Source organism: Salvelinus fontinalis, chromosome 40, assembly GCF_029448725.1.
Source record: "Salvelinus fontinalis isolate EN_2023a chromosome 40, ASM2944872v1, whole genome shotgun sequence".
In the NCBI taxonomy this organism is placed as follows: Eukaryota; Metazoa; Chordata; class Actinopteri; order Salmoniformes; family Salmonidae; genus Salvelinus; species Salvelinus fontinalis.
The window spans coordinates 18735150-18760974 of record NC_074704.1 but is presented as its reverse complement, the minus strand read 5'-3'; the positions used below and the strand labels follow the sequence as shown (position 1 = coordinate 18760974).

The 25825-nt window shown below is 44.0% G+C and overlaps 1 protein-coding gene across 5 annotated transcripts; it reads left to right on the top strand.

Moving 5' to 3' along the window:
* Window position 1: 1 nt before the first annotated feature.
* On the top strand, window positions 2-17433 carry LOC129839859 (NACHT, LRR and PYD domains-containing protein 12-like). 5 transcript variants are annotated; one of them, XM_055907552.1, is made up of 10 exons: window positions 2-289; window positions 1803-1991; window positions 11908-13569; window positions 14381-14728; window positions 15096-15263; window positions 15373-15543; window positions 15832-15975; window positions 16049-16222; window positions 16494-16667; window positions 16880-17433. In XM_055907552.1, the coding sequence occupies exons 2-10, from the start codon at window positions 1951-1953 to the stop codon at window positions 16890-16892; spliced, it is 2895 nt and encodes a 964-aa protein (XP_055763527.1). In that variant the 5' UTR covers window positions 2-289; window positions 1803-1950; the 3' UTR covers window positions 16893-17433. The 5 variants fall into 5 exon arrangements, with proteins under 5 accessions (XP_055763527.1, XP_055763525.1, XP_055763524.1 ...); XM_055907550.1 differs by lacking the exon at window positions 2-289 and adding an exon at window positions 1077-1220; XM_055907549.1 differs by lacking the exon at window positions 2-289 and adding an exon at window positions 1077-1234.
* The last annotated feature ends 8392 nt before the right edge of the window (window positions 17434-25825 follow it).

Genomic DNA, 25825 nt, shown 5'->3' with positions numbered 1-25825 from the left:
GCCAGATTGATTTATATAGGCTTCCATTCCCAGACCCACTTTAGTTTAGAGATTATTATTAAAATAATGATTACCCTAAGTGTTTACTACTACAAAACGAAATGCTTATGCACACTAGTTTAGAACCAGTTTATTAGTTATTATTCATGACAGTTAAACCTATATAGCTAACACATTTACGTGTTATAATTATAAAGTTCTATTAAGTTATTATGACATCTGCTCCCTGCACTTCTAGGATAATGTAGCCTTGTAAACTTACCTTTGCCATCTTCATCACAAATAAAAGGTGGGTAAACTGAGTTTCCTTGCTTCTTACAGTTTTACTATCCTATATTATAACACTATATAACAGTGTTTGTTGTCCATCATAACTCATGCATGACTAAATGCATGTCTGGAGCAGCATTCTGGTCATTGGGGGGGGGGGGGGGGGAGTGGAAGAGGAGGGCAGGAGAGAGAGGAGGGGGAGTAGGGGTGGTGGTAGGGAAAGATGATAACGTTAAGCAAGTGCCAATGAACTATAGTAGGAATGAATGAATCTGATAGATGACTAAAATGTAAGTGTGACATTTAAATGAGACGTTATCACCACCTCCCAGATACTCTGTCCACTCTTTTCCCCGTACCCCTGTTCACCTGTCATTAGCCCCCTCTCCCTCGTCAGCCCCAGCTCACAAAGTTCAATTGCAAGCAGGCCTAGCATAAGCGAACAAAGGTTTACAAATTCAGTTAAAATAGGCTACACAGAATACGATAAACAGCAGTAGCGTAAATATTTTTAATTTGTTAGGTTACATAGCTGCTGCGTTATTTTTAAAATAAAATGTTTCAACAATTCCATGGCCATATTATGTTTAGGCTACATTTGGTCTGAGATTACATTTAACCTAATTGATGGTGGACAAAAATGATCTAACCTCTGAAATGTGTACTGGGTGTGAACAGGGCCACCTTCAGTTGCAAAACGTTCTCGAACATTGCAGATAGAAATGAACGTAATTCATTATTGTAAATATCGAAGAGGCATGTTTGTTCTATATAGCATATCTGGATGTTCCAAAACGTTGTGTCCTGCTGAACGCGCCCCTGTTCTTGACTTTTAGCACTTTTGCGCATATCTTGTTTTGACGAGAAACCGCAACGGAGTTAGAAGCTGCCTCCTCGACCTATTTTAAAACACGTACATTTACTGAGACGCAGTGATGGACTAGAATCAAGTGAGACAATCAAAGTAACTATGGAATTGCATTATGAGTTTGCTATTAAATGAGAGTTGATAAAGTTGCAATGGGATGACTTCATGCCGTATTTTAGCTAGTTATTTTCTGGCTAGTCGTGGGCTAGCCCAGCACCAAGGAACGGATGTAAAGACACGCGGAAGCGAGTTCAGTGTTTAGACGATGTAGTCAGAGGTATGTTTTCATGTATAAATAATTTGATATGATTTTTTCCCCCTCTACGTAATCCATTGCTAGTGTTGAAGGCCAGGGATTACACTGCATTCGTGTACCGTTAAAGCTCCCTGTTTTTTGTTTGCAAGTCTGTTTTTGGGCTGATCCTAAACGACCTTATTGAAATAAAAAACAATAGGGCCTAAATGTATAGGTCCTCCGTGTTTTTGTCAGTTTATGTCTTCTTTAGGTAGCCTATTTAACTGAATTGATTTATTAGCAAATCATTTCTGATCTGTGAGCAGACTTTCTATTGAGGCAGTATTGCCAGTGCATTACTGTAGCACCATACACACATCATTATTGCTGATACAGGTAGGAAGACAATATCCAATATCTGTGTTACAGGTCTGTGGTTGGTAGTGGGATCTTCCTTTCTTCGTCACATGAGGGACGGGGTAGCCTGCCTTACTGCCCTCTTCACAGATACCTGCCTCCTCCTTGGAGGGAAACAAACCTTGGTCATAGGAAATCCACCTCTCCTGATTTGAGGAAAATGTTTCGCCCTGGGAGAGAAAACCATCAGACTGAACCAAGGTAAGACAACTAGTAATTTGAACAGAGGACAAGATCAAAGTGAGCCTATGGAAAAATGTTCATTTAGAATACACAGTAGGCCTATTTTTATGTTCATATAAGAATTGTCACGTTGTATAAATGATTGGAGACAGCCGCAGGAATACGTAATAGGGGGTTTTAATACTCCACCCAAAAATACAACATGCCATGAAAAGGCACGGGGACGAAGCCCAAAACAAAACACGTATACAAAAACACAGGGATGTAACCCATACAAAAGAGCGAGGTTAAACCTCTAATAAATTACACGGGACGAGACCCGAAATAACAATACCTGGGACGAGACCCGTAATAACAAGTGCACAAAACACGCAGCACGAAAACCGAAACAAAGCACAGGTAGGGGAGAGCACTAGAGGCGCTATCTCAAAAATCAAATAGCTACTGTGTGGCACTACATGTTCGATGGTCAACTTCCTGTTCACATGTGGTCAAGGTCACTCTAATCTGAGGTGGGCACAAGTTTCTTATTTTCCCCCCTCAAAAGTAAAAAATTGTCACTTTACATGTTATGCAATAAACTTTGTTAGGTGTGAATGTTCAAAATTATAATTTTGCACTGAGTAGAGGAGACAATACCGTGTCTTTTGATACTTTAGCTGCAGTCCTATGTTGAGCTAACCTTGAGATTTAGCCAATATTAGCACACATGTCAGTTTGGGGCAAGTTGTCTCAATGACCTTGGGTCAAGTCTTCACATGTGACAACTTACCCCAGTATACATAGAACATGCTCAAAAAACATTGTGATATTGTGTAATCAGCTCTGAGAAGAGTATTAAATGTTACTGTAAATTGATTATTATATATACACATGTAGTTTAGAGCAGCAGACATATCCCTGGACTACACAAGACAGGCTCTGGCATGTGTGTGTGTGTGTGTGTGTGTGTGTCTACTAACACACTACATGCCTACTGTGTGAGACAGTACTGTATATCCACACACACACTACTTCATACAGTGGCATGAATTTCGTGTGGTGTTATGAATTGCATTGTGGCAACAAGGATAGTAGACAGGGAGGTGGGCGTAATAAGCCTGTAATGAATATGTAATTTCAATGAGGAAATGTGTTTTTGAAGGAAGGAAGGAAAGAAAGAGGGGAAGGAAAGAAAGATGGTTAGAAATGATCAAAGAAAGACAGAGAATGGCAGCACACCACCTGGCATAATGTTAAAGGCAGTGAGGCAGGTGAAGTTATAGAACAAATCAATCAGGAGTACGGCGAAGGATCTTGACATAAATGACCGTACTCTGACTCGGTATTGTTAAAAGGTTACCAGAGAAGAAGTTGATAGGAAGACAACCATGCCAACAACAGTGGTTGGCTATACAAAGTCACAGCGGGTTTTTTCACCTGATTTGGAGATGCAGCTTGTTTAGTATATTACTAGGTCAGCTGGCATTTATTTTGGTCTGTTGCCAAGTGAGGTCAGAAGACTTGCCTACAGTTTGCTGTGGTACACCAGCTGAAGTTCGCGCCAATGTGGGCAGAAAAAGAAAAGGCCAGCTCGGAGTGGTTTACTGTCACGTTCGTCGTCCTCCTCATCTGAGGAGGAGTAGTAAGGAGGATCGGAGGACCAAAATGCAGAGTGATGATTATCCATTTTAATTAGAAAACTTGAAAACAAAGAACAAAACAATAAACGGACGAACAAAAACGCAACAGTCCCGTATGGTGACAAAAAGACACAGAAACGGGAACAATCACCCACAACCCACAATACAAAACAAGCTACCTAAATATGGTTCCCAATCAGAGACAACGACTAACACCTGCCTCTGATTGAGAACCATATCAGGCCAAACACATAGAAATAGACAAACTAGACATACAACATAGAATGCCCACTCAGATCACACCCTGACTAAACAAAACATAGAAACATACAAAGCATACTATGGTCAGGGCGTGACAGTACCACCCCCCCCCCCCCCCAAGGTGCGGACTCCGGCCGCAAAACCTAAGCCTATAGGGGAGGGTCTGGGTGGGCGTGGACCCCACTCCACCATAGTCATTGCCCGCTTCAGTAACTTCTTTGGAGCGGCGACCCTCGCCGCCGACCTTGGACTGGGAACCCTAATAAAGGGCCCCACTGGACTGAGGGGCGCTTCTGGACTGAAGTGCAGCTCCTGGCTGACGGACGGCTCTGGCGGCTCCTGGCTGACGGACGGCTCTGGTGGCTCCTGGCTGACGGACGGCTCTGGTGGCTCCTGGCTGACGGACGGCTCTGGCGGCTCCTGGCTGACGGGCGGCTCCTGGCTGACGGACGGCCCTTGCGGCTCCTAGCTGACGAACGGCTCTGGCGGCGCTGGACAGGAGGGAGACTCAGGCGGCGCTGGACAGGAGGGAGACTCAGGCGGCGCTGGACAGGAGGGAGACTCAGGCGGCGCTGGACAGGAGAAAGACTCAGGCGGCGCTGGACAGGAGGAAGACTCTGGCAGCGCTGAGCAGGCGGGAGCACCTGTAGTGAGGAGACGGAGAGACAGCCTGGTGCGGGGGGCTGCCACCGGAGGGCTGGTGCGTGGAGGTGGCACCGGATAGACCGGACCGTGAAGGCGCACTGGAGGTCTCGAGCACCGAGCCTGCCCAACCCTACCTGGCTGAATGCTCCCCGTAGCCAGGCCAGTGCGCCATCCTACATTACAGATCGCCCCATTCAGAACCCAACCCTACCAGGCCCCAGCACCATCCCTGCTCTGCCAGGCCCCAGCAACATTCCAGCCCTGCCAGGCCCCAGCACCAACCTGCCGTGCCCTAGCACAATTCCAGCCCTGCCAGGCCCCAGCTCCAACCTGCCAGGCCCCAGCACCAACCTGCCAGGCCCTAGCACCATTTCAGCCCTGCCAGACCCCAGCACCAATCTGCCAGGCCCTAGCACAATTCCAGCCCTGCCAGGCCCCAGCACCATTTCAGCCCTGCCAGGCCCCAGCACCATTCCAGCCCTGCCTAGCACAAGCTCAGACACAGACCTGCCCAGTTCTTATGCTAGCACCAGCTCACCCTTGCCCAGCAATGCCACTGCTGACAACGGTGAACTAGCAACTCCAGAGGACATCCGGCCATATCTAAAAGCTGACCCCCGAAAACCAGCTTGCAAAGAAAGAAAACGGCGCAAAACAGCAATTCTAACTGACACACCAGTGAAGCAGGCACTAGAAATGGAACAGAATAAGGCACAATCTAGCAAAAAGCTATTTCTTGAATCAAATTTATTTATAAAGCCCTTCTTACATCAGCTGATATCTCAAAGTGCTGTACAGAAACCCAGCCTAAAACCCCAAACAGCAAGCAATGCAGGTGTAGAAGCATGGTGGCTAGGAAAAACTCCCATGAAAGGCCAGAACCTAGGATGAAACCTAGAGAGGAACCAGGCTATGAGGGGTGGCCAGTCCTCTTCTGGCTGTACCGGGGTGGAGATTATAACAGAACATGGCCAAGATGTTCAAATGTTCATAGATGACCAGCAGTGTCAAATAATAATAACCACAGTGGATGTCGAGGGTGCAACAGGTCAGCACCTCAGTAAATGTCAGTTGGCTTTTCATAGCCGATCATTCAGAGTATCTCTACCGCTCCTGCTGTCTCTAGAGAGTTGAAAACAGCAGGTCTGGGACAGGTATCCGGTGAACAGGTCAGGGTTCCATAGCCGCAGGCAGAACAGTTGAAACTGGAGCAGCAGCACGGCCAGGTGGACTGGGAACAGCAAGGAGTCATCAGGCCAGGTAGTCCTGAGGCATGGTCCTAGGGCTCAGGTACACCAAGAGAGAGAAAGAAAGAGAGAGAGAATTATAGAGAGCATACTTAAATTCCCACAGGACACCGGATAAGACAGGAGAAATACTCCAGATATAACAGACTGACCCTAGCCCCCGACACATAAACTACTGCAGCATAAATACTGTAGGCTGAGACTGGAGGGGTCGGGAGACACTGTGGCCCTATCCGATGATACCCCCAGACAGGGTCAAACAGGCAGGATATAACCCCACTCACTTTTCCGATTCCAACAATTTCCGTGGATCTATGTGTACGCCAGAGAACGTTTGAGTTCAAAGTAAAGTGGTCGTGCCACTTAATTAATGTGTGTTCTGCCACCATTATTGTTTTGATTAAAAGGCATTATTTGCCGGATTCTCTCATCAATATTGTTTTTATTTTAAGTTCTTTAATGAAGTTGAATTTAGTTTTGAATTTGAAATTAAAAATCTATATTCACAATTAATTAGTTAGTGTTCTTATTTGCTGATAATCTAATGTGACAACTTACCCGACGTAGTGTGACAATTTACCCGTTGATGGGTCTACAACTCCGTACTGAAATAAGATATGAAGATGTAATGAATACAAATATGTGCCCAAGACTTCCTTCTTTCATTTGGTATGACATTTATACCATTGTGATGTATGGTGCCCAGTAAATGTTAGACAGCGTGAAAAGTGTAACAACATACCTCGCTCTCCCATACTCACAAGACCAACGGACATGGGAACAATAACCGACAAGACAATGGTGAACAAAGGGCACAATTATATTATTACTAATCAGGGGAAATGGGAACCAGGTGTGCGTAATGAAACAGTTCAGTGACGCCTAGAGGCCGGTGACGTAGACCTCCGGAACTGGTGCACGGAATGAGCAACAGTACCTGTCGGATCCGTGACAAGCATTAATTTATTTCAGTTATTCCCAAACTGGGGTAGCGCAATGCCATCGGGGGTACGCCAAATAAAAATGTGATTCACGTTTACGTTTGGTTAGTGGATTTCCCATGAGAATTTTTTATTTTTTTTTCACATTTTCAAACAGTCCATTTAGATTTTCCAATAGGGAAAAAAATATTCTCACCTGAGTAGCCTCGTTTCACTGACAAAAATCAAATTAAACCATCCAGTGTTCAGCGAAATAACAACACAATGTCAAATACAGGTAGCCTAATCAAATAATGAACATCCAATCACATTAACTGTTACTCTCTCGCGGGAATTCCACTAACGGTCCTTATGTAGTCAAACGTAGCTGCTGCTCATTCCGTTTGCTCGAAAATGGATGAATGGTTCACCATCCCGACACCACTTGGGTACACTGCGGCATCCAGCGGGAGGCTCTTGCTGCCAAGGGAATGCCTGACAGCTTGAAAGATGTTTTGGTCACTACAGTGAAAATGGTTAACTTTGTTAAAACGAGGCCCCTGAACACTCGTGTATTTTCTGCACAATGCGATGATATGGGCAGCGACCATGTAACACTTTTACAAGGGGCAAAGTGTTGACACGTTTTTTTTTTTATTGAGAGATGAGCTTAAAGTTTGCATGATAACGAGTTTCTCACACGACTGACCTATCTGGGTGATGTTTTCTCTCGCCTGAATGATCTGAATCTAGGATTACAGAGACTCTCCACAACTATATTCAATGTGTAGGACAAAATTGAGGCTATCATTAAGAAGTTGGAGCTCTTCTCTGTCTGCATTAACAAGGACAACAAACAGGTCTTTCCATCATTGTCGGATTTTTTGTGTGCAAATGAACTCAAGCTTACGAACAATGTCAAATGTGATATAGCGAAGCACCTGAGTGAGTTGGGTGCGCAATTATGCAGGTACTTTCCCGAAACAGATGACACAAACAACTGGATTTGTTATCCCTTCCATGCCCTGCCTCCAGTCCACTTACCGATATCTGAACAAGAGAGCCTCATCGAAATTGCATCAAGCGGTTCTGTGAAAATTTAATTTAATCAGAAGCCACTGCCAGATTTCTGGATTGGGCTGCGCTCAGAGTATAGTGCCTTGGCAAATTGCGCTGTTAAGACATTGATGCCCTTTGCAACCACGTACCTATGTGAGAGTGGATTTTCGGCCCTCACTAGCATGAAAACTAAATACAGGCACAGACTGTGTGTGGAAAATGATTTAAGACTGAGAGTCTCTCCAATACAACCCAACATTGCAGAGTTATGTGCATCCTGTCAAGCACACCCTTCTCATTAACCTGTGGTGAGTTATTCGCCATTTTTGATGAACAAAGAAGGTTTTATACTATATAAGATGGCTAAATAAAGAGCAAAATTCTTGATTTATTGTTATATTATTTGTGCCCTGGTCCTATAAGAACTCTTTGTCACTTCCCACGAGCCAGGTTGTGACAAAAACCCACACTCATTCTTATGTTTAATAAATGTATTGTATACTGTGTGTGTGGCAGGCTTACAATGATGGCATAAAACAACATTTGAGAATGCGCTGACCCTGGTGCTAGAGGGGGTAAGCAGCTGGAGGTTGAATGTTTGAAGGGGTACGGGACTATAAAAAGTCTGGTGAACCAATGGTTTATTCCATCTGTAAGGTTCTAAGAATTGATGGAATGAAGATAGTTGAGAACAAAACGTCAGACTTGAATTCATTTTAGGATATTACCGGCTGGGAAGGAGTTTACTCTTCGACAACTCAAAGGTTCACAACAGTATTTAAAGTGATACAGGGGCGTCTCTGCTTCCCTACATCCTGTGGAATGCATATACAACTGTAAATGGACAATGGACCAGCCAAGATTCATGTTAAGGAGATGTTATTTTAGTACCAAGAGGTTCCTAGCACTGACTTTTATTGAGATAACAAACTAGACCATACCATATATTGTGGGGCGGCAGGTAGCCTAGTGGTTAGAGTGTTGGACTAGTCACCGAAAGGTTGCAAGATCGAATCCCTGAGCAGACAAGGTAAAAATCTGTTGTTCTGCCCCTGAACAAGGCAGTTAACCCACTGTTCCTAGGCCGTCATTGAAAATAAAAATGTGTTCTTAACTGACTTGCCGAGTTAAATAAAGGTAAAATATATGTATAGGAATGGTTTGAAATGCTCCCAAGGCCTTGTTGGTCATTTGCAAGAGTCTGTCACGCTGTATAATGATAGGAGACAAGTGAAGGAATACGTAATATTTTTTTTTATTTCTCCACCCAAACAAAAGAGCGAGGTGTTAACCTCTAAATAATACACTGGGCCATACACCTCCCAGTCAATGAGGTACTGGAAACGCCCCGCCCGACGCCTCAAATCCAGGACTTCACGGACTGAGTATACTGGACCTCCCTCGATGTCCAGAGGAGGAGGCGGGGCGTCACTGGTTCCAGCCTCAGCGAGGGGACCAGGCACCACTGGCCTGAGGAGAGACACATGAAAAGTTGGGTTAATGCGGTAATCAGCAGGGAGTTGCAAATGGTACGTTACCTCATTAACCCTCCTCGGGACTTTAAACGGCCCCACAAACCGCAGGTTCAACTTCCGGCAGGGCAGGTCGGAGGGGCAGGTTCCGGGTGGAGAGCCAGACCCGGTCGCATGGAGAGAAGAAAGGCGCCTCACTGCGGTGGCGGTCGGCCTGTTCCTTGCGCCGACGCACGGCCCGCTGGAGATGAGTGCACTGCGTTCCAGGTTTCCTCAGCGTGCTGAATCCACTCATCTACCGTAGGGGCCTCGGTCTGGCTCGGTTGCCAAGCTGCAAGGGCCGGCTGGTACCCCAATATGCAATAGAAAGGAGTGAGGTTAGTGGAGGAGTGGCGGAGGGAATTCTGCGTGTACTCAGCCCAAGGTAGAAAATCCGCCCACTCCCCCGGCCGGTCCTGACAGTAACACCTCAGGAACCCGCCCACTTCCTGATTGACCCTCTCCACCTGCCCATTAACTTGAGGACGGTACCCAGAGGTGAGACTGACCGTGACCCCCAGGCGTTCCATGAACACTCCATACGCGTGAGGTAAACTGAGGGCCACGGTCTGACACAATGTCCTCCGGGATCCTGTATTGCCGGAAGATGTGCTTAAAATAGGCCTCCTCGGGGCCTCCCGAGTGGCGCAGTAGTCTAAGGCACTGCATCGCAGTGGTCTAAGGCACTGCATCGCAGTGCTAGCTGTGCCACTGGAGATTCTGGGTTCGAGTCCAGGCTCTTTTGCAGCCGGCCGAGACCAGGAGACCCATGGGGCGGCGCACAATTGGCCCAGCGTCGTCCGGGTTAGGGTTAGGGTTTGGCCGGCAGGGATGTCCTTGTCCCATCAAGCACTAGCAACTCCTGTGGCGGGCCAGGCGCAGTGCATGCTGACACGGTCACCAGGTGTTTCCACCGACACATTGGTGTAGCTGGCTTCCGGGTTAAGTGGGCTTTGTGTCAAGAAGCAGTGCGGCTTGGTTGGGTTGTCTTTTGGAGGATGCACGGCCTTCAACCTTCACCTCTCTCTCGAGTCTGTACGGGAGTTTCAGCGATGAGACAAGACTGTAACTACCAATTGGATACCACGAAATTGGGGTTGAGAATGGTGGTGTTCCCCTGGGAGCGGGTAAGGTCAGTGACAAAGTCCACCGAGGGGTGAGACCAGGGTCGTTGTGGAACCGGCAGGGGAAGGAGCTTTCCATAAGGGAGGTGTCTGGGTGTCTTTGACTGAGCACAGATGGAGCAGGAAGAAACGTCAACCCGAACGTCCCTAGCCAAGGTGGGCCAACAGTACTTCTCAGTCAAGCAGGCGATGGTACGGCTTATCCCAGGATGACACAGGTGCCGTGTGCGCCCAGGTAAGGAGGCGGTCCCACACACCCATGGGCACGTAGGCGCAGTTCTCCGGGCGCTGTGCAGGTGCGGGTTCCGTGCGCAGGGCCTGCCCTATGTCGGTGTCCACGTCCAACACTGCTGGCGCTATGATACGCGATGGAGAGATGTTGGGGGTCTCTTCTCCATGCCTCTCCATCATAGAGGCGAGACAGGGTGTCCGCCTTCACGTTCTTCGAGCCTGGCCTGTAGGAAAGCGTGAATAGTGACCAGAGCCGACTCGTTCCATCCGGTGGAGGCCGCGATGTTCCGGAACTCCAGGGCGAATTCCGAGGTGGTCCTAGATCCTTGGCGTAGTCAGAGTAGGCAGTCAACCCCCCCTTGGCCATCCACAGGATGATCAAACACTGAGCGGAAGAGGAGGGTGAAGCGCTCGTAGGACTTGACCTCGGGTCCGCCCGTTTCCCAGACCGTGGCACCCCAGTCCAGGGTCCGTCCGGACAGCCAGGTCTCATTGCAGAAGGAATCCCTTGCATCTCGCTGGAGTGCCGTCAAAGTGCTCCAGGAGGGACAGGGGTATTCCGCGGACTGGCTCAGATGGGACGGAGGCAGGTAGTGGTGTTGTGGGAGCTAGTGCCGGAACCGGTGCTGGAGACTGGAGGGACTGCACATTCCCCTCCAAACGCAGGATGGTTGCCAGTACGCTGTCCGTGGTGCTGCCGAGTCTGGAGAGACATTCCTTGTGATGCTGAACTGTCTCTACGATGGTCGTCAGCTTGGTCTTTCCTGCTGTCTCCATTTAGATAGGTTGGTTATTCTGTCACGCTGAATAATGATACGAGACAAGCGCAGGAATACGTAATACTTTTTTTTATTTCTCCTTCCTAACTAAAGAGTAAGGTGTAAACCTCTAAATAATACACAGGACGAAGCCCATAAAACAAGTGCACAATAACGCATAGCATGGAAGCCGATACAACATAGCACAGGTACTTACAAGACCAACGGACATGGGACAATAACCGACAAGGACAATGGGGAACAGAGGGTACATATATACACATACTAATCAGGGGGAATGGGAACCAGGTGTGCGTAATGAGACAAGACAGTCCAGGGTTGGAGGTAATGAATCCAGTTCAGTGACGCCTAAAAGGCCGGTGACGTAGCCCTCCTGAGATGGTGAACGGAATGAGCAGCAGTACCGGGGGGATCCATGACAAAGAGGCTCAAGAGGGTCAACTGGTGTGCTCTCACAATAATAGACTATACAGTTAACAGACAATATGGTTAAAACCTTTCAGAAATTACATGTACTGTTTTGTCTATTTAACAGGAAAGTCTCTGACTCCAATGTGGTAAAACTCAGCAATAAGCTCAAAGCCATCCTGAAGAAAAAGTATCAAAGTCCGCCAGGGGGGGAAACTGAGCATCCATTTTATATACATTGTGATCTCCAGTATCCACCTGGTGAAAGTGGAGAGGTGAACCAACATGAGTACATTCAAATTAAGCCAACTTTCAGACACCAATGGAGATGCTCACCCTTAAGCTTATACTTTGATTCTGAACTAGATGACGAGCGAGTCAGAATAGCGCTGACAAAGGGCGTCTCTGGTATTGGCAAAACTAGCCAGGTGCGGATGATTATTCTTAACTGGGCAGAGGGAAAAGGAAACCAGGAATGTACTCTCATATTTCCCCTTCCTTTCCGGGAGCTGAATTTGCTGAAGGAGAGACTAAGTCTGATTGAACTTCTTTACAAGTTTTTCCCAGAATTGAAAGAACCTGGAATTTCCAACCTGGAGAACTGCAGAGTTGGGTTCATTCTTGACGGGCTGGATGAATTCCGACATCCTCTCGACTTCAAGAACAGCCCGATAGTGACCGATGTCACAGAGCCCTCCTCCGTGCCAGCACTGCTGACAAACCTAATTAACTGTAATCTTCTTCCCTTCGCGTCTCACATATGGATTACCTCTAGACCTGAAGCAGTCCATCACATCCCTCTTCAGTACATCAACGAAGTGACAGAAATCGAAGGCTTCACGGACTCTCAGAAAGAGGAGTTCTTCAGAAGAGCAATCATTCACACAGACCAGGCCAATGCAATTATCCACCACTTGAAGTACTCGGAAAGCCTCTATGTTTTGTGCCAGATACCTATTATCTGTTCGATTTCTGCATCAGTCCTCGTTAGACAGACATGGCTATCCGATAAAGAATATGACCCCGGAGCTCTGACTCCAATGTACACTGACCTACTCGCCCTGTTGCAAACACAGAACCAGAATACACAGAAGATGGCTATTAAATTGGGGGAACTAGCCTTTAAGCAGTTGGTGAAAGGCAACACGGTTTTCTACAGGGAAGACCTACAAGAGTGCGACATTAACTGTGATGAGGGGTCAGAGTTTGCAAAAGTAAGCATACCCATCTTCAGGGAGGATATTGGGTTGCAGCAAACGAAGATCTACTACTTTGGGCATACCACCATTCAGGAGTTCTTTGCCGCAATGTGGTTTATTAATCGATCCTGCTACAGCCTAGATGAAAACCTGAGGAATGCAGTGGACATGGCCTTGCAGAGCAAAAACGGAAAGCTGGACCTCTTCCTCCGGTTCCTCCTCGGCTTCTCGCAGAGCTTCATCCAGTCAATCGCAGAGGCCGGCTACAACTCGTCAGAGACACTGACGGAAACGGTAGAGTATATCAAGAAGAAGGTCATGGAGAATCCCGCTTCACCGAGGGCCCTCAACCTGCTGAACTGCCTGACGGAACTGGGTGACAGCTCTTTAGAAACTGATGGCGTGAGCTTTCTCAATACGGGAATCTCCCCAGATGCCAAATACCCACGTGCACATTGGTCTGACCTGGCCGCTGTGTTATTGGCATCGCAGTCTGGGCCAATAGACATGCTAGGGTTGGAAGTAAAGAAGAGAGGAGACGAGGAACTTCTGAGGATGCTACCAGTGATCAAAGCTTCCCAGACAGCCACGTAAGTACTTGGTCATTTAACAATACCAGCAATTACAGTGAGCTCCAAAGGTATTAGGAAAGTGACACATTTGATGTAGTTTTGGCTCTGTACTCCAGTACTTTTGGCTGTGATATAATAACATTTTCTTCCATATCGGGTGAATCGTTTAGAAATTGCAGCACTTTTTGTACATAAGACCCCCCATTTTATAGGACCAAAACTATTGTGTTTAGAAACATATTCTATTCTTATTTACAATGAAAGTGACTCCAAAATGACACAATACATTATTTGCCATGCATTTCTATTGGACACAAAATAATCTGAAACAACCAAAACAAACAGCAAATACATCCAACCAATTTGTAGTCACAAGCTTGATATAGTTATGTGCTATGAATATGCGACCAAATACTTAACTTTTGACTACTTCAATACACAAAAGTGAATTCGGCCCAATACTTTTGGTCCCTTAAAATGGGGGGGGGACTATGTACAAAAAGTGGTGTAATTTTTAAATGGTTCACCCGATATGGTTGGGGAAAAAAACTAAAAGTAAAGCCGACCGACTGCACTTTAGATTCATAGTCATTGTATCATTCTAAATCCAAAGTGTTGAAGTACAAAATAAACAAAAAATGGGTCACTAACTCAATACTTTTGGCGCACACTATCGATATTAAATGTCTATAACACAAGATAACTGTCATCCCTGTGATGTAATTCAGGTTTGTTGAACCCATCTTATGATCATTACACAGTTCTGTTGGTTTAATGCCTGCTTGAATGTCTATGTTCTTTTTGATTCCCTAACCTTCCTTCTTACCAGGCTATCATATCACAAACTAACAGAGAAATCCTGTGAATGTCTGGCCTCGGCGCTCACCTCAAAGGTGTCCAATGTGAAAACTCTGGACCTGAGTTTCAACACGCTGAAGGACTCCGGAGTGCAGCTGTTGGCGGCCGGCTTGGCCAAGCCACACTGCCGACTGGAGAGACTGAAACTGTCCGGCTGCAGGGTGAAACAGAATGGCTTTGCAGCTCTGGCCAAAGCTCTCAAATCCAACCCCTTGCACCTGCGGGAGCTGGATCTGAGCGGCAACGAACCGGGAGAATCGGGGGTGTTTTATCTCGTTGACGGACTGAAGGTTGTCAATTGCAAACTTCAGATCCTGAAGTGAGTATTGAATCAATGGCTAGGAAACCCGTTCTGATCATGTGTACCCCCACTTGTAACATCATTGAATTCAGTTCCCCTATGGGTTTATCCTGTGGTTTGATGCAAATGAAGTTCTCCTCATAAGGAAATACAGTTAATCTTCTAAACTAGTTTACATAAATATATTCTTTAAGGGTATAATGTATTTTTATTGAGATAGGACAGTGAAGAGGAGACAGGAGAGTTATGAGAGTTTGCGAGTCAGAATGGCATGGGTCGGATTTAAACTCATGCCGACTCTGGTAGCCTAGGCTGTACATCTGTGCTGGGGTTCGCGGCACTAACCGCTGTACCACGTCTTCTAAAGTGTTATAATCTTCGTTAGGCTCTCAAACTGCAAGCTGGGCCTGGAGCTGAGTCGCGCTCTGGCGGTGTTGCTGATAGCCAACCCCAGACACCTGCGAGATCTGGACGTCAGCATGAACAACTTGGGAGACCGGGGGATGAAGCTGCTCATGGACATACTGAAGTCAACCCAGATATACAAACTGGAGTGAGTACTGTCTGGAGTATTGTAGTACACTCATACATTCCACCTCACTGATTCTAAAGTGGAATGTTCACTGTAGTAAATGTACCATACATTTTCCCTCCACCACCAGGTTGTACTGCTGTCAGCTCACTGAGAAATGCTGTGAGAACATGTTTAGGTGTCTGGTGAACATCCCCAGTCTGAGGGAGCTCAACCTGAGCAACAACAACCTGAAGGACGAGGGGGTCAAGATGCTCTGCAACGCCTTCGGACTGCCCGCCTGTCAACTGGAGAAACTCATGTAAGCTAGCTTACTCCACCAAGAGTGTACGGTCCAATCTCCCCTAGCCCCTACTCCATGTAGGCTGACAGACTTTGGTTCAAATACAAATACTTGTCAGACTTTGTTTGAGCTTGCCTGGCACAATGGAACCAATAGAATAGTCGCAAAAGTGCAAACCCTGTCCGCCCATCTATCTCTCCAGGCAGTCTAAAGTTAACACTTAAAGTCTCTGAAAGCCAGTATTTTGAACAATAGTTTGGAGCTGAATATTGAAGAGTTTATTTTTCTTTACCCTTGTCTCTCCAGTGTGGCGAGCTGTGGCATCACCCAAGTCAGAGGGTTTCATTTCAACTCTGTCCTCAAAGAGCTGGACATCAGCAGGAACCATCTGGGCGACTCGGATGACTGGGCCGATGTCTTTTTCTGCTTGTCTTCACTTGAGACCCTCAGGTGAGTTCTGCAAACCTAGCACGTGTGTGTGGGGGGGTCAACTTTCTCAATGTAATTACCTCTCCCCACCTAGGGTGAGTGACTGTAAACTGACAGAGAAATGCTGTGGGGAGCTGGTCAAAGCTCTCAGCTCCAACCTCACCAACCTGAAAGAGCTGGATCTCTCTGGAAACGACCTGGGAGACCACGGTGTGAAGACTCTCTACATGGGACTGACGTCCAGGTGTTGTACACTGGAGAGACTATTGTAAGTAACAGCATTAGAGAGAGTTATAAAGCTCATTGCTATAATATCACACCGCACGCTCGTCAAACAATGAATTATTATAAGCATATTCACAAAATGACTTGGTCATTTGTTAACTTATAAATCACTCGTACAATTCATGAAGTCTTGTTGACCAAAACAAATTGAAGATCTTTTCTCCCTCTGGTGACTTTCTCCACTCTCTTTCTCTATATCCCCATCTCTCTCCCCACATTCACCCTCTCTCTCTTTCCACCCTCTCTCTCTCCAGTCTGAGATGCTGTGGGATCACAGTAAAGGGCTGCTCCTCCCTAGCCTTAGCCCTGAAGTCCAGCCACTCCAGCATCACAGAACTAGGCCTGATGGGAAACAACACGGGAGAAGAAGGACTGAGAATTCTCTCTGACGTCAGGGACAATCAACGCTACAAACTACAGACTCTAGAGTAAGTCCTGGTACCATCAAAGCTTACAATTATGTTAGTAATTTATTTATAATGACTTGTGGCTGTAAATCCATGTGTGTGGAAAAGTGTCAACTTTTCATAATTGGATTGTGTGGCCCCTCAGTGGAAAATTCTGTGAGAATAGGGATGGAATGAGAACATTATTTTGTTGTAGTATATGTCTATGGTGGTAACACTATTCTTTGTTCTAGAATCAACGATTGAGAGAGGTCTTGACTCGCTTGATGGGGTTCTTCTTGGCGTCTCGGTCCTCAAGTTCTGTACTCACTCTGGTCAAAAGTGGTTCACTGTAAAGGGAACAGGACACTATCTCGGACGCAGACTAGGATTTGCATTCAGACGACTGAATTGATCGTTGTACAGACTTAAAGAAGTGTCTAAACTTGAACAAGTGAATTGTATAGCATTTTAAACAGTAAGATGCCCTTGAGGATGTAACCACAGTGTCTGTGTACCAAACTAAAGGATGTTACTCATTACCTTCAGCCTCAATCATGCTCAGTAACCTCCAAGTCCATGCAGTATTTTTTGCACATCAATTGTCAAGTCAAGATGTTACGGTATACGATGTAGCCTTTACTGAAGAGAAAGGTGATGCTATGTTTTAGATAATGACCATATTGTGTTTTCTTGTCAAACCAAGGATGTGTCATCTTTGGCGGACTATAGTGGGACTGAGTAAATGAAAAAGCCATTTGTTTTTAACTGACTTTTCTAGTTAAATAAAAAAGAATAAAAATCGAAATCATCTTTCCTACCTTTGTGTTTAGTGAATAGGGGTGACCAACTTTAACCCAGATAAGTAAAAACATGATACATTTTTTTTTTTTTTTGCATTAGTGATTTATGCATTTACCACCACATCACTGAATATCATTCTTGCATGATTCAACATATAGGTTATAAGTTACTGTATATACCACTACAAGCACAGGGGACAGTTTTTTGGGCGTTTTGTGTTTTTTTAAACTCATTAAAACGTTCTAAAATTAATGAAAACATGCATTAATAAACTGTTTATTTTATATATTGTACATGTATTGCTGATAAATAAGTATTAAAACATTCACTAAAAATATAACATTCATTCAAATGAACTGTACTATTAGAAGTTAGTAGGGCTCTTTTTCATTTACTCAGAAATACTGAGTTGGGTAGGAGGATTTAGAAATGTGGAGCGAATGTTGTAAACCATGATTGACCACAAACTCCTGCACAGTAGGTGGTGGCATGCACCTTTAACGTTTGTTTGCGGACCGCCATTATCACAGAAGAAGAAGATGGAGAAACGAGAGAGGTTGGCCTGGAAAAGAACTACTTTAGTTTGACCCCCTCTGTGTGAGTTCCTCTAGCTCTACGGTGTTAAATGTGTTCCAGTCTGAAGATGTGCATGTCCTACCAGACCGATCTGTGTGTCGATGGCTCGTGAGGGGAGAGAGGAAGAAGAGGGCAGGTGAATGGGGTGGGTAGTGAGAAGTATGGGTGGTGAAAACTTCTCCAGATGGCTCTTTAATCTGATTCCCATTCATTTAACACCCCTTATAGTCCTTATAATGATACTGTACTTCATTAATGGGAAGACAAAATAACACCATAGGGCTATTGAGAGTTCATGTAAAATAGTCACAACGTGTTTGTGATACAAAGTCAATGTCACATACCAAACATTACTATTGATGTGGTCCTCTATGGTTATTTTTGTTTTACTCATGCTTTTCCAATCCGAGACGTTATTTATTAACCCCGCACAATTTAATACATTTAATCAATTGTATTTGTGAATTTTGCTAAAAGTATCACACAGAAAGCAAGAGGCCAGGCCACTAACAATTTAAAGAGCCAGTGCAGTCAACATGTCATTTTCCTGTGTTTTATATATATTCATAACCTATGAGGTGGGAATAATATGAATCATAAGGGAACCATTGTGCTGTCCCAGAAGCTTGGCTGGTGCGTAAAAGTCGTGAATTCAGACAAACAAAAAGGTGTAGCATAAAGCTTAGGCCTACTTCATCACTCTATTTTTAAAAATTATTTTCACTGCATTAGGAATAGCGTACACAGACTTTTGTCTTTACATCCTTCTTCAGTGTATAGGTACAATTGTATTTGAATTCAAACCCGCTTTTGTTTTTAGGGAACAACTGATGAGTAGCGGGTGCTTTTAATCAGGGTTGCCACTCAACTGCCAATCAATGATGTGTCTTTTCTGGTCTACCTGTATACAAACAAGTTAGTCACAAAGAAATACAGAATTATAAGGCAAGAGAGCGGGCACCAAGGACAACTCAATTGCTTTAGGTGTCTGCTCAGTTGAATACATGATATCAATTCACGAGATACCTTACCACAAAGGATATCAGGCTCAGCCGTTCATAAATATGTGGGTCTAACTCATAAACGATATGCAAAATCTGTAAGGACAGTGTTCTTGTAACAGTCTAAATGTGGCTTATAGGAAGGAGGTGAAATATAATTATTCGTTTAAACCGTACAGACTTTAATGTATATATCCACATGGCTTCTCTTTGGAGTAATTTGTTGTCGCAATCACCTACTCTGCGTGGTGGATAAACTTTTTTGATCCCAAACGCAACGCAATTAATGAATAGAAGGATTTTGTTGTATAAAGTGTCTCGCAACTGGCGAGGTGATACTGTATCCTGATGTCTAATAGTGGTTTTATGTTCTCCAAAGATACTTTCAGGGTGCGGGATGTTTTTCCGAAATAAGTCTTATTGCAAGAACACTGTGACATATCAATAACTCCTTTAGTAGTGCAAGTTAAACACGACTTTATCTCATAGGTCCTAGAAGTCTGAGGGCATACTAAGTTAGGACATTTCCTTATGGTGCTCCACGAGGAACATCAATCTCTAAATAATAGGAGTATAACCAAACCACTGATGCAGGAGCTGCTTGACTTTTTAAACATAGACCTCATATGTTGACATCACGGCTCAATTGTACAGTGTTGACATTAGTGTAAGGGGGAAGAACTCTGCATACGTTAGACATGTGGCATAGACTTTGCCACAGTTTTGGAAGTGTCATCGTTAGTGGGATTGAATGAATGAATGAATGAATGAATGAATGAATGAATGAATGAATGAATGAATGAGCCATCTACCATTTAATGAATAGAATTAACAAAAAAATGTTTTAATGAATTAGACATTTGGAAACATCTTGTCATTTATCTAAATATACCTATGTGTTTAACACACTATCTTCAATATCACAAACGATAAATAAAATGACACCATAACTCTTACACCAAGGACAGCTGTCTGATGTTATTAGGTCTATTTTCCATTCCCCCCTGCACACATCGGCCTGTCTTCCCCCAGCTGATAACAGCACATCGAAACTCACATCGAAACTCGTGTCACGTAGTTTGATGGACGATTATGGGTACGAGATATGAGCAACGTTGAATAATCAATCCATGGTTAATTATCACTCATCAAATGAAAATGTTGCGTGTGCTTCAGATGGCTATATCAGTCCACTAATACAGGACTAGTAAAGGCCCACTGCGCTACTTTCGTGAAAATAATTGTTGTTTATTAATACAAAAAAACATTCTAATTTGTCAGTGGGTGATGCAACACCCTCATAATCCCTACTTCCCGCGGCTATGGTGTCATGCCGGGACCACTGTGGTCCTTCTCACAGGGAAGAAACAGCCACCCTATTTTTAATCGATATACGATTGAATGATTTGCTATATACAGTTGGACGTCAGTGCTTTGACCGGTCATTTACTCAGACCAGAGATCCCTCGCTATAGCCACTGAGGACATCCATGAGGAGTTTGATAGCCAACTCATCTTAGACCGCTGCTCCCGAGTTATGCAGCAGTCTACGGCACTGCATCTCAGTGTTAGATGCATCACTACAGACCCTGGTTCGATCCCGAACAAGGACAACAACCACCCGAGCCACTGCCTGTTCACCCCGCTATCATCCAGAAGGCGAGGTCAGTACAGGTGCGTCAAAGCTGGGACCCAGAGACTGAAAAACAGCTTCTATCTCAAGGCCATCTATTGCATCTTGCCTATGCCGTTCGGCCATCGCTCATCCATATATGTACATATTCTTATTCATTCCTTTACACTTGTGTGTATAAGGTAGTTTTGAAATTGTTAGATTACTTGTTAGATATTACTGCATGGTCGGAACTAGAAGCATAAGCACTTCGCTACACTCCCCTTAACACCCGCTAACCATGTTTGTGACAAATAACATTTGATTTGATTCGATTTTAACTGTATCACAACCGGCGGTGATCGGGAGTCCCATAAGACCGCGCACAATTGGCCCAGCGTTGACCAGAGTAGGCCGTCATTGTAAAAAACGGACTAGTTAAATAAAGGATTTCGATGGACTTCTGCGAGAGGTCTTTTATATGGATCACTTACGATGGAGTTTGCCAGGCTGTCGCATTACAGTTTTTTCTGATTGCTTAGGAACCATCTTTGAAACTATAGGCTATTTTTGCAAAACTCTACGCACTAACCACAAAACCTTACACCAAACCAGCAAAACGTCATACATCTCTTGCAAGAGCAAACAATTCAAACAATGCCCTCAGACTTCTAGGACCTATGAGATAAAGTCATGTTCACCAAAACTCTTCAAACTCTTTCAAAAAAATGTGTTTTTGCATCAGTACAGTACACACGAACCATCATTTGAATAAGCATACCAAGCACCAACTACGCACTAATAGTATACATGTGGCTACGCACTTGTGGCTTTTGCTTTTTCTGTGTGCAGTGCATAGCAGTTTGCAATAAAGTTTTGTCATACGTGTAGTAAACACACATACACACAGGTATCCAAATGTGTAAAGTATGGATGTGTATTCTCAAAATATTCTAACGTTCCTCAAACAACAAAAGCGCACGAGAAGAAAACAGTAGAAGTCTTATGGCCGGAGATGGAGCCAAAACAATTGTTCTTTTTTTTCTAGCACAAATGTTTTTGTTTTCTTCTACTACGCTTTTGTTGTTTGAGGAACGTTAGAATATTTAGAGAAAAAAAATTAAAACATTTCCCCCCTTAAAATGGTGATGTCATGAGCTAGGCAGCGTGGAAAGTATTGCCTGGAGTGCCATACCCAGGCCTGGCATGACCCCTGATCCATGTCTCCACAAGCCTCCTCCAATGCCTGTAGAAGGGCTATGTGTTGGTGCGGCTGGCGATCATACACTTTCCAACGCCATACAGAGAATAATTATTCAATAGGGTTCAAGAACGGAGAGTGTGGGGGAGATTGAGTGCGATGAAAAGTGGGTGGGTGACCTGTGAACCAGTTGCGGACCACAGCAGCCCGGTGGAAACTAACATTGTCCCAGATGATAACGTACCTGGGCTGCTCTTGCCCCTGGTCATTAAGGATTAGCACTGCATCTGCTTCTAGCGCCATGACTCTCTGAAAGACACAAGACAAAACAATGTAGCGCAGTAGGAAAAGACAGGGATCAGTCAATATGATGTAGCACCATACACTTCCAGATCCAGAATCTAGGATAGTATAGCTTATATTCATATCTCAGGTGTTTTCTTTCTCATATCTCTTTCTGCGTTTCTTTCGAAAGGGACTCTGTACAGCCACTTCATCCTAATTCTATTGCGTTTCAGTAGACGAGACAGTGCAGAGAGACTCACTCTGTTGACGTTTTGGAATATGGTGTTATCTACCATTATGTGGTCCTGCAGTTCTCTGAGTCTGATGCAGTTATTTGCAACGAACAGTCCACCTCTTCCACCAGATACTGGTTTTCTTGCAGTTCTGTACAAACATTTGAGTGGTTTTAGTGATAGATCCTTCTCATTATGAAAGTACAGTACATATTACTGTACCAGTAAGACTACAGCACAGTTACTTACCGGTTCTCATTTCAAAATATCTGGATGATACCTGCAACAGCATAGCGACTCCGATTTGGATGAACCCGTTGCCCAGCCTCCCTCATGCCCATCCCATGGCTGACAACATGATTTCATCAGTTATTGTGTTCCTGACTCCCCTTCCTCTTCCCCATCCCCGTCTTACTTCACCTCTTCCTCCTCCTCCTCCTCTTACTTCTTCACCTCCTCGTCCTCCTCTAGTTCTCACCCCTCTTACTCTCTGTCCAATATTGGCCTCCATTGTTGTCCAAACCAAATGTTTACCTTTGGCCTATTTATAGTGTTCAAGCTCTGATTTGTAAGTTAACTCATTATCTAAAAGTGTTTTTACATGTGTCAATGTGGAAAGGCAATTGGAGAAATAGTATAGCAATGTAGAGACCAATGTTTACAGTTTTGCTAGAAGTGTGTTATTAAATTACAAACTGAGTATAAAGCAGTGAGTTGCGGTTACAGTTTTGCAACAAGTGTGTTATAAAATGACAAACTGAGTGTAAAGCAGAGAACGTGCATTCAGTTTGGCACACTTGGTAAATTCATTGGCTACAAGTGTTAATGGTTTCAGAGATAGTGCTTCAAGAATCACTGTTAGGATTTAAGCATTCAGGAAAAAAAACTGTAATCACACATTGGAGTGTGAAAAGGCTCTAGTCTAAAGCCAAGAGACAGTTGAAGTGTTGGCCACCACATGCTTACGGCAAACAACGGCAGATCGAAAACATGCAAAAGAAAGGAGAGGAGATGAGAAGAGATTGATTCATGCGTAAAGGGCGCATACCCCACTGAATGCACCGAGGAGGATAACACTATGTCCGATCGAGCTTTAACGACTCTTGTTTATATCATGGATATATTTACACAAATTCTCATTTCTGCATTTCACGTTTCACATTTGTGATTTGCTAAATGTAATCGACTAACAAAACTGTTCAAATGGATTACATTGTGGTGTTTTTATTCAAAGAAAAACGACAGTAACTGTTTGTAGAGTAACATTTGAAAATGCATCGTATTTCTTATTAAAGTATATTCATTCCTACTTTAGTCCAACATGGCAGGAAATGGTCACTAAGGTCAACAAAAGAACGACATAATAGGGAGTTTTAGTTTTAATGGGTGCAATAGTCAAAGAAAGGCTACAGGGCTTTTGGGAGAGGACACCCAACACCATCTCACATATTTTAACCCCCCCCCCCCCCCCCCATTTCATCAACTTTCTTTGCATTACAACTCAAAAAATAAATAACAAAATCCCCCCGAACATATAGAAGATCAAAAATACAGTTTGGTTGGTTTAGCAGTAGTGTTTTAAACATTGCATTAAGTGTCATAATATTCATCGAACACACTACTTATCCGTTTCTACTTGTCAGATTTGAAAACAGCAAAACAGTGATGGAAAAAGTCATACAGGTGTTAGCAATCACAGAGTGTGAGGAGAATTTCAGTATGTGGAGTATTAAAATGGTTAGACATGGTTATGTCGTAACCGAATGATTACCATTATATCAACTGACTGTACAATACTTCTCTATAAAACTGTTGACCGTTCTCTTCTTAGAGATCACCAACCAACCTTAGAGTACACACTAATACTGACTGAGATGAGATTTTACTTTATTCATCCTCAAGGGGAAATTAGTTTAGATTGTAATCTCTTCTCAATAGCTGATAAGGAATCAGCCAGTGACCCCTATAGAAAACAGACAGAAACAAAAATAGTATATTCTCGTCAACCAATACAATATCAACTTTCTAGTACAACTTTGAATACAGTCATTCCCATTTGCTGAGGCAGTTGATATAGACAACGTTTAGTTGAGTCAATTCAGTCTCCAAATATTTATTGGTTTAATTTACTGGCATATAATCGAACGGCATGTGTGGGAAATTATCTCAGGAGCACACTGGTTATGTTTTCAATCCAAATAAAATAGAATTTTCCTATAAAAACACAATCTACACTTTTACGTTGTCTACAGTTGACCAGCAACTGCAGCAAAATAATAATACAAAATGCTACAGAAAAATATATTCACGTATATAATTTGATATAATTGCATTTCTTATTTCAAAAATGCACTCGCACATCTGAGTTATCTGGTTGCAGGTGCGAGGGAATATGATAGCCTCAAAGAAAAGAGAAACCTGCACATTGCTCTTATTAAAGCATAATATTTTAAAATAAGTCATACCAGCAAGAGCAGTGTGCGGGTTTCTCTTTTGTTTGAATATAATGGCGTTGCAAATGGCAGTTAGGTTGTAGACTCAAGAGTACGCAAATTGATATGATGTCCATACTGTTGCAAGCCATTCTTCAATTATCCTATAGGGGTCGCCAAATCCACATGAGAGTCCAGCCAACCGTCGCAAAGCATCTGTTTAGCTTCTTCACACATCACACCAGGACAACTGGGCACAAACGTCAATTCGTTGTCTATCTACGTTGTTTCAACGTATTTTTTGTTTTAAAATCACGTGGAAACAACATTGATTCAACCAGTTTGTGCCCAGTGGGGTGGCTCGATTCAATCCATATCACTGAAGTTCAAAGTTATTGGGCAATTTACATTTAATGGCAATGTTCCCACGTTTATGGAGACTTCATTTACGGTAAACTGCATTTGTCGGCTCAATCAGAAATTGCCTTTAAATTTCAAGCATGCTAAATGCAGGTTGGCATTTATTGTCATGAATCTTTCCCTGGAGTCAGCTCTGCAGTGGTCACTAGCTGACTCGACACTGGACATGATCAACCAACTCCGGACGCTCACGTGCCGTATCCCTAAAAAGAGAGTGAAATGCATGCAGACACCAGACACTTCTATCCCTACCTGCTTCCTCTTTCTGTCTCCCTTTTAGAAGAATAGGAACTACTTTTTCCATTGAGTAGTCTAGGATCCCTTCACAACACACAGCAACATTCTCTGACCCTATAGTTTAAACATACAGTGCATTCTTTCAATTTCCGCCATTCACTACCATTCTATGGCTACATGTATACGGTGTCCATATTAGGACATCCTCAGTGTCAACATTCAGTATCATTCCATCATACCCGTGTGGTGTCCATATTAGGACTGCCTCAATCTCAGCAGTCAGGTATTGTACTTGTTCCACCATCCATCAGTGCTTTCTCAGGTCTATGTGTTCTGAGGTATGAGTCTGAATTGTCCCTGTATGTGTTTGTACACTAGTGAAAAATCCAATGTCCCCTC